We start from the raw sequence: 15214 nt of genomic DNA, 5'->3' as shown, positions 1-15214 counted from the left end.
TTTTCTCTGAAGTCTCATGATAAACCTAGCTAACAGACACCCATAAAAACCATATTACAAGGGCTGGAGAGATGGCTCAGTGGTTAAGAGTGCTGCCTGCTCTTCCAAAGGTCCTGAGTTCAATTCCCAGCAACCACATGGTGGCTCACAACCATCTGTAATGGGGTCTGGTGCCCTCTTCTGGCCTGCAGGCATACACGTAGACAGAATATTGTATACATAATAAATAAATAAATAAATAAATAAATAAATAAATAAATAAATATTTAAAAAAACCATATTACAAGCAGAATGCTGTACTATCTTCAATTTTTTTTCTGCTGAGTTATTTTCCATTACTTTTTAATTTAACCTCACTTAAAATTTCAGGATACAGCAGGACATAGACAAAATCTATGCAAGAATGCACAGGACAGGCCACAGTTCTGCTCACGAGAGCCCTTGTTGTGACCCAAAGCCTCGCAGGCCTCACACTCACTTCTGTTGATATTCTGGCTCCTGCATTCACAGAAATCTCTTACTCTGAGACTCCTCCAGCTTGCTTCTCCACCCTCTGCCCTCCTCCTGTGAACTGGTTCCCAGACAGTCACCAACGTTCCTAGTACCAGTTTCTTGTTAGTTACTTCTGCGTCATATTAACCAAATATCTGACAGGAGCAGCTTCCAGAGGAAGTGTTTAGTCTAGCTCATGGTTTCAGGGGGCTCTGTCTGTCATGGCAAGGAAGGATGTCAGAACAATTCAGTTCATGGTGGCCAGACCATGAGGCAGAGACCATTCATATGGTGATAGACCAGAGATCATAGAAGGTACCAGAGCCAGGTATTGGTATACTATATAACCTTCAGCTGCTCACCCCTTCCCAGATAGTACTACCAGCTAAGGACGGAAAATCAAAACATGAGCCTGTAGGGGACATTGCAGATTCCGACCATCACCAACTTCTCTGGCGTCCATCGGCTTACAGCTGCTCACCCGCTCCTCTGTTTCCCCAGACATTGCCATCTTCCCACTTTGTGTATTTGTTCCTGTGGGTCTCATGAAGGCTGTGGCCACGGCACATAAAACCCTCTCTAACCATTTTGACATCATCTTAACGTGATTAATGTATAAAGACTCTAGTAGTAGGAACTGAACCATCCTTTCGGGGGACACAGTTCATCGTATAGTGTAACTGTCCAGCCCAGCCCAGTTATAGCAGATCTTGCAGATTCTAACTTGGACATTGTACAGTGTTTACCTCAAAGCTTGCCTCAGCTATATATAGGAGTTTATCTCAAAAAACAAAAACAAAACAACAAAAACAAAACAAAGAAACCCCCCAAATAAAGTGGTTACCTCAGTTAGTAAGCACCAGAGCCAAGGTAAGCCCAAGTTTGCCAGCTTTAATTCTTTTTAGCAGCTAGGATTCCTTTTATTAACAATAACAAAATAAGTAGATCATACTATAACTGATCCAGTTTTGTGCTTTAAAATCTGTGGTCAGTGATGCCCAGTGTCCCTGATGATTTTCTTTCTTGGTCCACGGAAGCTTGTTGGAGTCCGAAGCCCCAATATAAAAACTACTTTTCCCTAACTGGACTGATACGGAGGTGCGGGAAATAATGAGACACAGTTCACACAGCAATATCGGAAGGGCATCTAGGGCTTCATTCATTCCTGAAGATCTACCCCCGTTTATTCTTCAAACCTTTTATTCCCCCCAGGTAAACCAAGGTAGAAACTCATTAATATTCTCTTTCTGGCGGACCCAGGAGTGCCTGCAACTTAGTCAGCACCTGGAATCCACACCTCTTCCCAGGCGATCTACATAATAACAAAGAGAAGGAGCAGTCAGTCCTGAGTCTTGTTAGGTGACTACAGGTGTCTGGCAGGATAGCAGCTGCCCTTGGATCTAAGCATGGCCAGAGAACCTGGCTGCAAATATCTCGTATGAAATATGTGCTTTCTGTGTGCGCTCACACAGAACAGGTTGCATTGTTAGCACTGCCAAGCCCCTCTGCAGACGTTAGATGCTCTGATCTTTTGTTTCTTCTCTGTTTCATTTTGGGTAATATGTTTTACTGATGTGTCTTTATTAATTCTCCTCAGCTGTGCTTTGTGTACAGGTAAGTCCAAGGAATACTTCACCACCGATGCTGTTTCATTTCTTTTCTAGCATTTACATTTGACTCTGAGGTTTTTGTTTGTTTTTTGTTGTTTTTTGTGGGGTTTTGGTTTTGTTGTTGTTATTTTGGTTTAGTTTTGTGGTTTTTCAAGATAGGGCTTTTCTATGTAGCCTTAGCTGTCCTTGGCTGCCCTGGAATTCACTCTGTAGACCAAACTGACCTCAAACTCACAGAGATCTGCCTGCCTCTGTCTCCTAAATACTGTCTCCTCCACTGGCCTCATCTTGTTAGGTTTTTGTTTTTGTTGTTGTTTGTTTTTATTTTTAGGTTTGTGTGTGTGTGTGTGTGTGTGTGTGTGTGTGTGAGAGAGAGAGAGAGAGAGAGAGAGAGAGAGAGAGAGAGAGAGAGAGAGAGAGAGAGAGAACAGTGCCAGTGGAGGCCAAAAGAGGGCTTCAGGTCCACTGGAGCTGGATTTACAGGCAGTTGTGACCATCTGACAGGGGTGCTAAGAGCCTAACTTGGGTCCTTTGCGTGAGCAGTGTGCACTCAAAACTGCTGAGCCATCTCTCCATCTCTCCAGTCCCAACATTTGATTCCTTTGGGTTTTTGAGACAGGGCTGATCTCAAATTTCATGAAATTCCTAATCCTCCTGCCTCTGTCTTCTAAGTGCTAGAATTATAGTCTTGTAGTACATGCCTCGTTCACTCGACTTTTCCTGTTGTGTCCACACCCGTCTTGGGTTTCTCATCTGTCCTAGTGTGTGTCTTTCTTTTCACTATAGGCTGTACTGTATTCCTGCAGCCTCTGTGGCTGACAGTTCCAACATCTGGGTCACTCATGCATTTTGTTCATGGATTGCTTTTTATCTTGACAGTGAATCTTCCCCCATGTTGTCTTGCTTTTATGTGTGTGCTGTGGTATTCTGTTTAATGCCACACACTGTGGGTGGAATGGTAGCTGCTAAAGTAAATAGCATTTATACTTGGGCGGCCTGCTTAGTTTGGGAACTAGGCTGGGTCTGTCAGTAGCTGAGCTAGGTTTGGGGTGTTTGTCTGTCTTTCCCTTTGATGCAGGCACCCTCAGATTCCCGAAGTTGTGGTTACAGTAGAGTAAAGTAGTGGTTTTTTAGTATTTAGTATTTAGTATTTAGTTCCACGCTCAGCTTTGAGCAGGGTCTTTTGTGTCCTGCCCTTGTAGGAGATGGCCATTGTTACTTGGTGCTCTTTGTGGAAAGGCATGGGGGTTGCTGGTTCCCCTGCCTATCTTCAGCTTAGGGCATGCCACTAGCCACAGGATCAAGGTGATTTCAGTGGCTCGCCAATCCCCCATCTCCCAGAAGCAGTGGGCCTTTACCTTGTTACTAAGAAAGTAGTCTACTCCCTCCCCAGGCTCAAACATGTTTCACATCTGCCTCTCTCCGATGGCCCCGGGAGCAATGAACTAACTGCCCTCTCCCAGCAACTGGGCTTTTGCCTCCTTTGAAAGGAGGGCCCGGGAAGTAGGAGGTGTTCCAGGCTTGCCCTTAGCAGCAACCTTTCACCTCCTACACGCCTGTGCCACCAAGTGGAACTCTGGCTGACTGCTTGACACTGCTCACTCCTGCCAGTGCTGGGAGGCAAACACCACAGTATCTCAGGCTCCCGGTGCCCTCAGTGGAAAAGTCAGGCTGACGCTGCCCCTGGGAACCTGTTACAGTTTGAACTGCAGCTGTCTCACGTGCTCTGTGGTGGTCACCTCTCTCCTGTGCTCTGGCACAGATGAGCTCAATTCTGTGGCCCAATTTGTACTTGTTAGTATTAAATTTCCTTGGTTGTCTTGAGACCTCGGCTTCTGATCTTGAGCTTTCTCATTCCTAGGATGAGAAAGAAGCTTGCTTTGTTTGTTTTCCCAGAGATCAACCCCAGGGACACACTCGCTAGTCAGGGGCGCTACCACTAAGCTCTCGCCAGCGTTTGGTGTTTTGAGACAGGGTCTTGAACTGACCATCCTGCCCTCAGCCTCCTCCGCATTAGAACTACAGGCTCCACCACCAGGGCCAGCAAAGCAGTGTATTTTCTTTACTTCTTTGTGTGCTACCTAGAGAAGAACTCGCCTAGCGCCTGTGGAGATGTAGCTCAGGGGAAGAGTGCTTGCTGAGCCTGCTCATGGCCCTGGGTCCCATCCCAGCACTGAGGAATAAACTATCTTGTAAATCCTATTCCTGCACTCCCTCCTGAAGTCTTTCATCTCCAAGGTTGTGGTGAGACAGAAAGTGGCCATATCACCTTTCTAAAGACTTGTCAATCAAAAATAAGTCCAGAGAAAGCATAGCTGATACAGAGCTCCTGAATCTGGGCTCACCCCTTGGGTGCTTCTGGGGATCCAACCATGGCCACACATGCTAGGCACTTGTTCCCCCTCACGCGAGCACTGTGCCTCTGAGGTCCTGCAGCCCTGAGGAGACGCAAGCCCTTCCCTTGAGGACTTGAGTCTGCAAACCCCCTCCTCTGCCAGGAGGTCCCCGTGTCGCCATGCACTTTATCTCCCGTGTCCTCTCACTGTCACAGGATACAGGAGCAGGTGCTGGCCCTAAACTGGAAACACAAGTGAGAGGCCTGGGAATGAGGTGCAGCCCCTAGGATCACATGGCTCTGCTGGTCCTGAATCCAGACTGCCTGACTCCAGCCAAACCCCAGCGTAGGCTGCTCTTCTGAGCACTAAGTGTACAGTCTCCTGGGGGAACCAAATAGTCTACACAGGCATTCGTTCAGGGTGTAAGTGATTCCTTTTGTGATTTGATCCTAAAACCCAAGATGGTCTGGTTTTGTAGCTGGAAACAATGTCCCTAATAGGATCACATTTCTTAGGAGTTTGTTGTGCCGAATTAGAGAGGAGCCCAAGGCTGAGACTCAGGCCCACTGTCTTCTCTTCTGCAGCTCTCGTGGGCGCCTGCGGTGGGAACTACTCAGCCATGGCAGCCGTGGTCTACTCTCCTGACTTCCCAGACACCTATGCCACCGGGAGGGTCTGCTACTGGACTATCCGGGTCCCAGGAGCCTCTCACATCCATTTCAACTTCACCTTATTTGATATCAGGGATTCCGCAGACATGGTGGAGCTGCTGGACGGCTACACCCACCGTGTCCTGGTCCGCTTCAATGGAAGGAACCACCCGCCCTTGTCCTTTAATGTCTCTCTGGATTTTGTCATTTTGTATTTCTTCTCTGATCACATCAATCAGGCCCAGGGATTTGCTGTCTTTTACCAAGGTAAGACATCCTTCTGGGAGCATAGGTGTCTTGGCCTTCTCTTTCTTACCAGGGTTTTCAAGCCTACAGTGGTTCTTTTGGGGCAGACATGGACCTACTGACTCAGCTGCAGATGATCTTAACACTGATTCATCCCCACCTTCCAGTGCCCAACTCCCCACCTTCCAGTGCCCAACTCCCCACCTTCCAGTGCCCAACTCCCCATCTTCCAGTGCACAGCTCCCCACCCTCCAGTGCCCAACTCCCCACCTTCCAGTGCACAATTGGTTTATATTTCAATTTCACTATTTTAATATTTCTGTTTATTTTAGATTTTATTTATATCTTTGTGAGTGTATGCCACGGGTATGTGGGTTGCTTTGGGGACCAGAATAGGGCACCAGATCACCAGGAGCTAAAGGTATAGTCAGGCAGCTGTGAACTGCCTTACATGGGTGCTGGGAACCAACCTCAGGTCCTCTGAAAGAGCAGGCCATTGAGCCCTCTCTTCAGCCTGGTTTAGTAGTGTTAGTGGCAGTTTTATAGACAAGCAAATGGATAGATAAGAGAGGTGGACGGCAGGTGAAAGGCTCCTAAATGGTCAGTTCGTCCATTCTGCTTCTTCTAAACATCCCAGGCAGTCCCACAAACTTACTTGCCATCTTTTCTCAGGGACGTACACTCTTCCCCTCTGCTATGAACATATGTGCAGACATGAGCCTTTGCTAGCCCCTGAAAAGCACAGGTATTGAACTGCACAACTCAACAGAAGTTAGGGTAGTGGGCTAGAGTAAGTGGTGCAGACTAATGGAGGAGGTGGGATTGGGTTGGTCATAGCAAGGAGGTACTGCAGAGCACAAAGGTGGGGTTCCGTGTCTGAGAGACCAGCTCATGACTAGAATCAGTGGTCTCTATTTTCCGCCCCTGCATAGCCACTACCTGCTATAGCCTGACAGGTTCTACTTTGTTATCAGGGAGACCAGAAGAGGAAACGGCGTGTATGCTTGAATCAGAACAGGTCTCATTCAGCACTTCTGGCACATACCTGTAATGCCAGCTCTTGGGTGGTAGAGGCAGGAAAATTAAAAGTTTGGGGCATCCTCAACTACATAGCTGGAGGCTAGCCTGGGCTATATGAGACCCACATACATGCACTCCACATGCATGTGCACCCACATACTTGCACCCCACACATACATACACCCACACAATGCACTCTACATGCATGTGTGTCTGCAACACATGTACCCCACATGCATGTCCACCCACACACACGCACCCTACATGCATGTACACCCAGACACGTGCACCTCACATGTGTTTATACCCATACTCATGCACCCACATGCATGTGCACCCACACCCATCAAAACATTCTCTCACATACAGAGAAAGAAAAATAGAAATGGCCTCACCCCGACCAGAGCAGTGTTCTTCTTCTTGCTGTCTTCCTTGGCTTTCTCTGGTTAATCCTTTTGATCTTCTAGCCACCAAGGAAGAACCACCACAGGAGAGGCCTCCAGTCAACCAGACACTGACAGAGGTGATCACCGAACAAGCCAACCTCAGCGTCAGTGCTGCCCACTCTTCCAAAGTCCTCTATGTCATCACCACCAGCCCCAGCCACCCACCGCAGACTGTCCCAGGTAGCCATTCCTGGGCACCATCAGTTGGGGCCAGCAGCCACAGAGTGGAAGGTAGTTCCCTCAACCCTTCCAGAAACAAAGGCGCTTGTGGGTGCTTCTCCTTCAGACACAGGTTGGGATATTGGCTCTGCAACCTCTAGTCTGCATGACCTTTGAGAGAAAGTTCTCCTCAACTTAGGTCCCTTCTAAAGATGGACTCTGTGTGCCTTTGGTACCTGTGATTAACAGCTATGCTGGTTTCTTCATCATTATAAGAAAAGACACCATTCTGGGAACATCTTTCTAGAGCCCCAGGGTAGAGCTTATTCAGAAGGTACATACAGGCTAGAGGTTGGCCCAGCCATAGAACATGCACCAAAATGGAGAGAAACAATAAGACCAAAAGACACAGAATTCCTCCAGTGATACGATGCACTGTTCTAAACACTGGACCATACACTGAACTAGATAAACCCCTGCCCTTCTTTGTCTACAAACATGAGGCTAGTCTCTAAGCTTTGGACAGCACAGGCCAGACATTCCTCCCCTTCTGCAGAGCGAAGTGCACACAGAATGCTAGGACAATACTGTGCATATTTCCTGTGGTTGCCAGTGGGAGGAAGAAAACCAGACACACTGTCAAAGGTCAGAAGCACTAAGAGCTGTGAAGAGAAACCATGCAGGAGAGACATGGGCCGTGATCTCCTTCCCTCCTTTTCTGTCGAGGGCATGGTCTCTGAATGAGCTGGGGCCATCTATCATTTGGTCATGAGGTCTTCACACTCTCCCTGTCCTCTGTGGAGCTCACCGTAGAAGGTCAAGGAGGGAGGCCTCTCCAGCCCCCACACCATTTGACTAGATTCCAGAATTTCATAGGTCACACTTCTCGTTGCTCAGACAGAGAACTGGGACCCAAAGACTTCTAGGTGACTGACTGATGAGTTCTGGTGGCAGACAGATTCACCACACCCCCTTTGACTCCAAGTCCAGTGTTTGGAATTTACAGAGGAAGTTTCAGAACAAGGCAAAGCCATAAGAAAGTTCCATGCTCAGCCCAGCTCCTGTTACTCCACTGCCAGGTTTGCTGGCTGCTCCCACCTGCAGAGTGGACAGAGCCCCCAGCACCGCCAGTCTCCTTTGGAAAATAAAGACAAATCTGGTGAGCTCTCTTTGCACTTGCAGGATGGACCGTGTATGGCCTGGCAACCCTCCTCATCCTCACAGTCACAGCCGTCGTTGCCAAGATCCTTCTGCATGTCACATTTAAGTGAGTACAGGAGAGGGCGGGGAGGCCCGGCAGCCCTTGCCTCTGCCATTCTTCCTTTGGGTACAGTTGTGAACTGAGTGTGACTCCAGAGGCTGAGTCCCAGCAGCACAAGTCAGAGACCGTTCCTCCTCCTCTCAAAAGAAACAGACAACAGGACAGATCACACTGAGGTGGAGGGATTCTGTGTTCAGTAGATGCAGTTCCAGGAAGGGTTGAAACCATGCTGGCAGAGGAAACAGCAGTTCTGCTTGGGTGTTTGTGCTGTTCCCTTACAGAGGTTTGCATTTAAGTCAAGCTTCCTAGGACAGTACTGTCCATTTTTCTTAGTGCCTCTAGAAACTAAGGAAGTCTTACAAAGAGAATTTCAACATTTCAGTTAGTGCTGCTTAATAATCTGCACTAATTTATTCTTTGACAGTCACATACATGTATAGAATTCACTCTGCTCACAGCCACCCCACACCTCTCCTCTCCCCTCCTCCCATCACCCCTACCAGGCCCCCATCCCACTGTGCTCAGGCAGGGCTGCCCACGTGGACGTGGGTGTGGAGCCGTGCACTGGAGCATGAGCAGCTCACTGACTCCTCACCTCCAACCCCCTCTCTGCCATTCACCCACAAGCCACTCCCTTACCTGTGACTAAACATTTAGTTCAGTCTTATACAGACCCTGTGTGTGCCGCCATGGCTGCCACAACTCCCTGAGTGCCAAAGCCATGCCATAGCCATAAGACAGCACTTCATATCACCTGTCTCTCATGTTATTTCCATAGTGTTCCCTGACCTTAATGGTATCCATTTTAAGGCTCAACAATCCCTTGTTCTCCGCATTTGACCAGCCATGGCCTCTGCATTTATTGCTGTTTGCTATGGAAAATGTCTTAGATCCAGGCCGAGAGCAGCACTGAAGCCCTGTGCTGTTTGTGCTGGTGTCTGGGGCTCTGTTGGCCTGTGTATGCCCCTACTCTGTCTTATCCCTAGATGGCCAGTAAATATACCTATCACCCTAAACATTATTTTTGAACATTTATTTAAGCCAGATACCTATAATCATAGCTACTTAGAAAGCTGAAGCAGCATTATGACTGAGGCCAATGTGAGCAGCTCATCGAGACCCTATTTCTGCGAGGTACAGTAGCTCATGCCTGTGATCTCAGTGCTCACTGGGCAAAGACAGCAATATTGCTACAAGTGTGAGGCCATCTTTTTCTACATAATAAATATCAGGCCAGCCTGGACTACAAAGGGACACTGTCTCAAATAAAACAAGAAGCAAAACCTGTCTTCATTTCTTTAACTAAAGGATAAAGGCTTTATCACTTAGTCGAGTAAAACTGAAGAAAGGAAGTTGTTCCCTGTGTGCTCTGCCTTCCAGGAGAGTGCTGTCTGTGTGCTTTCTATAGACTCCAGTTATCTTTCCTCTGGTTCCCACTTAAAGGCCTTCCTGAACTCCGAGTTCTAGTAAGAGCCACCCTTCCTGGCCTCCTTTGCCCTCTGCTGCAAACATTTACACATGGAGGCCAGCTGTGGCCACACTAGTGACCTGACTCTCTCCTCTCTGGACTTCTGTAGCAGAAATAATGTCCTTACTGTTGTCGGCTGAGCTCACCGTTTACACAGATATACACACACACACACACACACACACACACACACACACACACACACACGCAGAGAGAAAGAGGGAAATGTGGGGGGAAATGTCTTGATATCTGTTGAGATTTATTTTCAGAACATAATGTGGGTGTCAAATCTTGAGTCTTCTCAATGCCTTTTTGTAAAATGATGTAGAACTGAACACAACTAATGTCTCTCCACACAGTGTAGACTCCAGTGCACCTCTGCACTGCTCTCCTCACAGTGTAGACTCCGCTGCACCTCTGCACTGCTCTCCACACAGTGTAGACTCCGCTGCACCTCTGCACTGCTCTCCACACAGTGTAGACTCCGCTGCACCTCTGCACTGCTCTCCACACAGTGTAGACTCCGCTGCACCTCTGCACTGCTCTCCACACAGTGTAGACTCCGCTGCACCTCTGCACTGCTCTCCACACAGTGTAGACTCCGCTGCACCTCTGCACTGCTCTCCACACAGTGTAGACTCCGCTGCACCTCTGCACTGCTCTCCACACAGTGTAGACTCCGCTGCACCTCTGCACTGCTCTCCACACAGTGTAGACTCCGCTGCACCTCTGCACTGCTCTCCACACAGTGTAGACTCCGCTGCACCTCTGCACTGCTCTCCACACAGTGTAGACTCCGCTGCACCTCTGCACTGCTCTCCACACAGTGTAGACTCCGCTGCACCTCTGCACTGCTCTCCACACAGTGTAGACTCCGCTGCACCTCTGCACTGCTCTCCACACAGTGTAGACTCCGCTGCACCTCTGCACTGCTCTCCACACAGTGTAGACTCCGCTGCACCTCTGCACTGCTCTCCACACAGTGTAGACTCCGCTGCACCTCTGCACTGCTCTCCACACAGTGTAGACTCCGCTGCACCTCTGCACTGCTCACAATATCTAGCAGTGCCATTGCAATGTTGTTGTTAGTGAATAATGAAAAGGAATAAACACTAGATGTGTCAGCACAGGCTGACCTCATTGATGTAGAACCTTCACCTTCAAAGGACCTACTAGGTGTGTTAAATGTTATAATCTGCATTCTAGAAAATCCTATCTGTGTGTCCCTGCACTAGCTCCAGCACCCAGTGTCTCATAGCAGGGCTGAAGCCCTAAAGCACACACCTCACTCCTCTTAACCCTGGAACCTTCCACAGTTTCCCTGCCTGTCAGGAGGTGAAGAGAAGGGCGGGCTAGGAATAGGGATGTTAGTCGGGGCTCTCTGCTTCACACTGAGAATGTCCCCTACCTGATTAAGATAGGCAGCCTTCTAAGTAAGTGGCCTTTGTAGATAGTATTGTTTTATGGGGTGGGGAGAGAAGAAGATGAAGAAAAGAAGAATATTTGAAAATTAATTCATAATCTCTCCAACAGCCTTTTCCAGCTTTGAATTATTTTGACAGAAAGTCCCTCGTTACCATGAGGAGAGTGCCCTGCGGCCTGCCTCGATGCCCATGCCCACAGGCCAGATTTCATTCTTCACTCTTTGTTTTTCCAGACAGAGTTTCTCTGTGTAGCCCTGGCTCTCCTGGAACTCTGTAGACTAGGCTGGCCTCAAACTCACAGAGATCCGCCTCCTGCTTCCTCCTGAGCTGGGATTAGCGGCGCGTGCTGCCTTTCCAGCCTTGATCTTGATCTTTAAGGCAGCAGCGTCCTCCCTAGGCTGCGCCTCCCAGGTCCAGGTGCCTTCTCAGGTGATGATCTGAGTGCTTTGTTCAGATCTGCTTGAAAAATTATTTTCATTTGGCAGGTCTCATCGTGTTCCTGCTTCGGGAGACCTTAGGGACTGTCGTCAATCAGGGGCTTCTGGGGAGATCTGGACCATTTTCTATGAACCTTCCACTACAATCTCCATCTTTAAGAAGAAGCTCAAGGGCCAGAGCCAACAAGATGACCGGAACCCCCTTGTGAGTGACTGAAGCCACACCACACTGAGACAGGAGGCTGCTCCTGAGCTGAAGGTTGCTGGGGTCCTGCTGCAGGGGCGCAGTGGCTGGAGTCCTCCATCACATGCATTTAGGCTGGACACTCGGAGCTCGGCCCCTGGCCTGCAGCTCTGCCAAGACTGGGGCTGAGTTGACAGGACACAGCTGGACCTGATTCTAGACAACTGTTGGGTGGTGGGTAGTTTAATGTGTGATGCGTTTTTATTTTCTATTTTGACCGTGTATGGATCAGTTTCCCCTGATCTTTACAGTTTGGAACAGAGCCAGACTGAAGAAATTCTCGGGTTTTCTTGAAGGCTGGCCTGGTTCCCTGCCAGATGTGGTCGTCTAGCTGTTAGCACCTCAGAGTGCACAGAGGCCCAGTGCCCTGGTCCAGGCCTGCAACGTTCTCTCTGATGCCGACTAAGATGTGCCTCATCTAGTCTGAGGGGACTGAGAACAGGGTCACACTAGATGTCTTCTTTCTAGAGGCCTGCAGGGCTAACCTGGGGATTGAGCACAAAATATCCACCTGTTTGTCCATGGGGCGACACAGTAAACTGCTTGTGTACTAGACTTACCTAGCCTGGCCCCCAAGCAGTTCACAGGTCTGTGGAATCTGAACTCAGCCTGTCCCTCTGTCCTCTCAGCTAACTTCGAGTTCAAAACAAGGAGTTTAAAGGCTGTAGCATAGTGTGGGGGCTGTAGCTCAGTGGTAGAGAGCTTGCCTTGCATACACGAGTCCCTAAGATCAATGCCAATACTGCCAAAAAAAAAAAAAAAAGAGAGAGAGAGAGAAACTGTAGCATAGCCTGTGGGCAGCATCCTGTGATGAGACAGAGACCTGTGGATCCTACATGAGGTGTCTACCATTTTAAAAGAAGACCACAAACTACCAAGAGCTATGTCCTTTGTCCCTTATCAGGGGGACAGAGTAGTTAGGGTAAGGGCTCTTGTCTTGTCCTGTCACTCTGCCCCTTAGACAGGGAGGCAGACTACGGAAGCTGGCAAAAGGAAAAGGCAGAGCCTGGGAACTGGAGATCTTTCCAGGAGAGGCTGAAAGATTTAGAGTCCCAGTTACAGTGCCGCCAGTTGTGAGAGGAAGGGCCACCCCTGATGGAGAAGCCCTGCAATCTGGAAGTGACCTTGGTCAGCAGTAGCTGAGAGGAACAACCTGTGCCCTGAAGGGGACCCTGGTCGCTCTCTTGTCAGCACTTGAGCTTTGGAGCTGTGGGCCTCTGATCTCCTGGGTGCCCTCCTGGAGCACTACTTACCTCTCCTGCGTCTCTAAGCCGCTGCCATTGAGGCCTCTTGTAGGGTTGGCCAGCCCGTCAGTAACTGGCTGCTCCCAGGTAAGAGGACTATATGGGACCATGGGGGAGCATCCTCAGGGAGAGGCAGTGACCAGAGCTGATGGATAGAGAGGCAACTGGAGGGGGAAACTGTGACTCTACAGCGGGCCAGGGGTGCTGTCCAGCTCCCATGGGAGGCCTGCAGGGTACAGAGCTGCTGGGGGTCATCTGGAAAAGCGGCAGGCGCCACAGTCTGAAGACAGGCTGACCACGCACAAGGACCGCTGGAAATAGACTGACAGGAGCAGGTTCCAGGCCAGGCTGTTCATAGCGTGTGTGGGAGCCTCGGAAAGCAAGTGTTAAGTCACAGAGCACCATGTGGGCTCTCCAGGGAAGGCTCAGCTGGCCAGGACATTTGTCTAGCTCTGCTCACTGGCACCACCGCTCACCTGCTTCTCCACATCGCAGGCTCAGGAAGGAGGAAGCTGCCCCGGTGGTGGCAGCTACAGCTCAGCTGCCCTTCACTGCCGTCCTCAGGAAGGGCAGTGGACGTGCCCACACTCCTTGCTGCTGGCCCGGGCACAGCCCAGCACCCCAGTATGCACTTCCTCTTGGGGACCAGCCCCAGGAAACACAAGCCCACCTTACCATAGCATGGGGCAGTGGGAAGCTGTGAATCGCCCGGGCCAGGTCCCCAGCAATGATAGCACACTGTGAGTCTGTCAGCGGCTTGTGTACCAGTGGGGGAAACACGGAGAGGTGGGCAGCCCGAAGCTGAGTGTGCTGGGGGCAGGGGTGTTTGAGTCGAGGCGGGTGGAGATCGCCGGAGGAGGAGAGCAGCACAAAAGACTGCGGAGACCCTCAGAGACCTAGGTGTGGGCACAGCTAGACCCAGCGGTCCCACTGCTGGAAAAGTAGACAGTAGGGAGAAGCCTGTGTCTTCCCCACGTCCCACAGCATGGGGCTACGGCTGCCTAGGGTGGGCAAGGTGACCAGACCTCTGACTTCCCCAACTATGAGCCCCTGCTGCAGATTCCTCAGCCAGAAGCTCTCAAAGATCAAAGCTCTGGCAGGTACCGCTGTCCTGACCCTGAGCCAGCCCATGGGATGTGCCTGGGCCAGGTGCCAGCCCACGTCCCAATGTCAGCCCAGGCAGGACCCCACCTGACCCTCCTCAGCCACTGGCCTGACACCAGCAGGACTTGTCCAGCTGCTGCCAGCATGGGGACAGTCCCCACTTAACCTTCAAGAGCACTTAGAAGCAGATGGCCTTCCAACTCTGCCGGCCTATCTGCAGGGCCCACATTGGGCTCCTCACTCCACAGCCCTCCGTGGGGCTTCTCTGGGGGTTGGAATCTCCTGTTTGGAGTTTGATGTCCACTTTGGGTGCTGCCTTGGGAACCTCTGTCCTCACCCTCCCCCCAGGCCGCTCTCAGCCTAGCTGCTGTAGTATGAGGTGGGGGACTTGTCAGACCCACCAGCCACCCGCGTTGGCCAGCAGAGCCATGTTGGAACTGAGTGCGCTGGCTGAGGCTGAGTGGGCAGAGGGACAGTAGGAGGTGATTCTCCCCCGTCAGAGGGAAGTATACAAGGGATCCTTTCTTGCCAACACAGGGAGCTGCCATCCCTGCCACCCTCATGGCACCAAGACCTTCCCCTTTCCAAACTCTCCCTCCAGCAGGGATCTGACTTTGGACAACAAGGCTTTATTTGTAAATATGCTCTTAATATACAACGTTGAGAACAGAACAGAAACATCGTGTATTTTAAAGTATAAAATGAAGTGTGACACACTGTATACAATTTAATATATATTTTTAGGATTTTGTTATTTAAGAAAATGGAATGTGATGGTACTTAACTTTTACAAAAGAGAGAAAAATGTTATTTTTACTGTTTGAAGAAAATAAATATTCTCATTGTTGTAGAAACAGTGGTGGGCCCTAGGCTGTCATTTGTGCAGGGCATCCCAGGAGCCGGCCCACAGCAAAGAGTGTGGTGCTGGGTCAGGCCCTGGCCGGCTCTCCTGGTGGTTTCTGGGTTTCATGGTCTTGTCGTTGCTTGGCCATAGCCGTGGCACAGCTAGTGAGCTCCAAAGACCGGGACTCCAGATGAGCTCCACCTGCTGTCTGGTAGCCTCAACCTGCTCG

The 15214-nt window shown here is 50.0% G+C and overlaps 1 protein-coding gene across 2 annotated transcripts in view; it reads left to right on the top strand.

Annotated features, from left to right (window-relative positions):
* Kremen1 (kringle containing transmembrane protein 1) overlaps positions 1-14997 on the top strand; it is a 69349-nt gene extending 54352 nt beyond the window's left edge. Inside the window, exons 6-9 of one of the 2 annotated variants that reach the window (XM_050141215.1) lie at positions 5023-5355; positions 6822-7031; positions 8142-8226; positions 11598-14997. In XM_050141215.1, the coding sequence (XP_049997172.1) occupies positions 5023-5355; positions 6822-7031; positions 8142-8226; positions 11598-11766 (797 nt within the window). In that variant the 3' untranslated portion in view covers positions 11767-14997. The remainder of the gene's footprint in view (positions 1-5022; positions 5356-6821; positions 7032-8141; positions 8227-11597) is intronic. The other variant, XM_050141216.1, reaches the window with a different exon arrangement.
* Positions 14998-15214: the final 217 nt, after the last annotated feature.

The sequence above is a fragment of the Alexandromys fortis genome, unplaced genomic scaffold, assembly GCF_014885135.2.
Source record: "Alexandromys fortis isolate MF-2015 unplaced genomic scaffold, M_Fortis_MF-2015_v1.1 scaffold_7, whole genome shotgun sequence".
NCBI classification, from domain to species: Eukaryota; Metazoa; Chordata; class Mammalia; order Rodentia; family Cricetidae; genus Alexandromys; species Alexandromys fortis.
The sequence above is the reverse complement of the archived record's forward strand: the minus strand, read 5'-3'. Positions and strand labels throughout refer to the sequence as shown.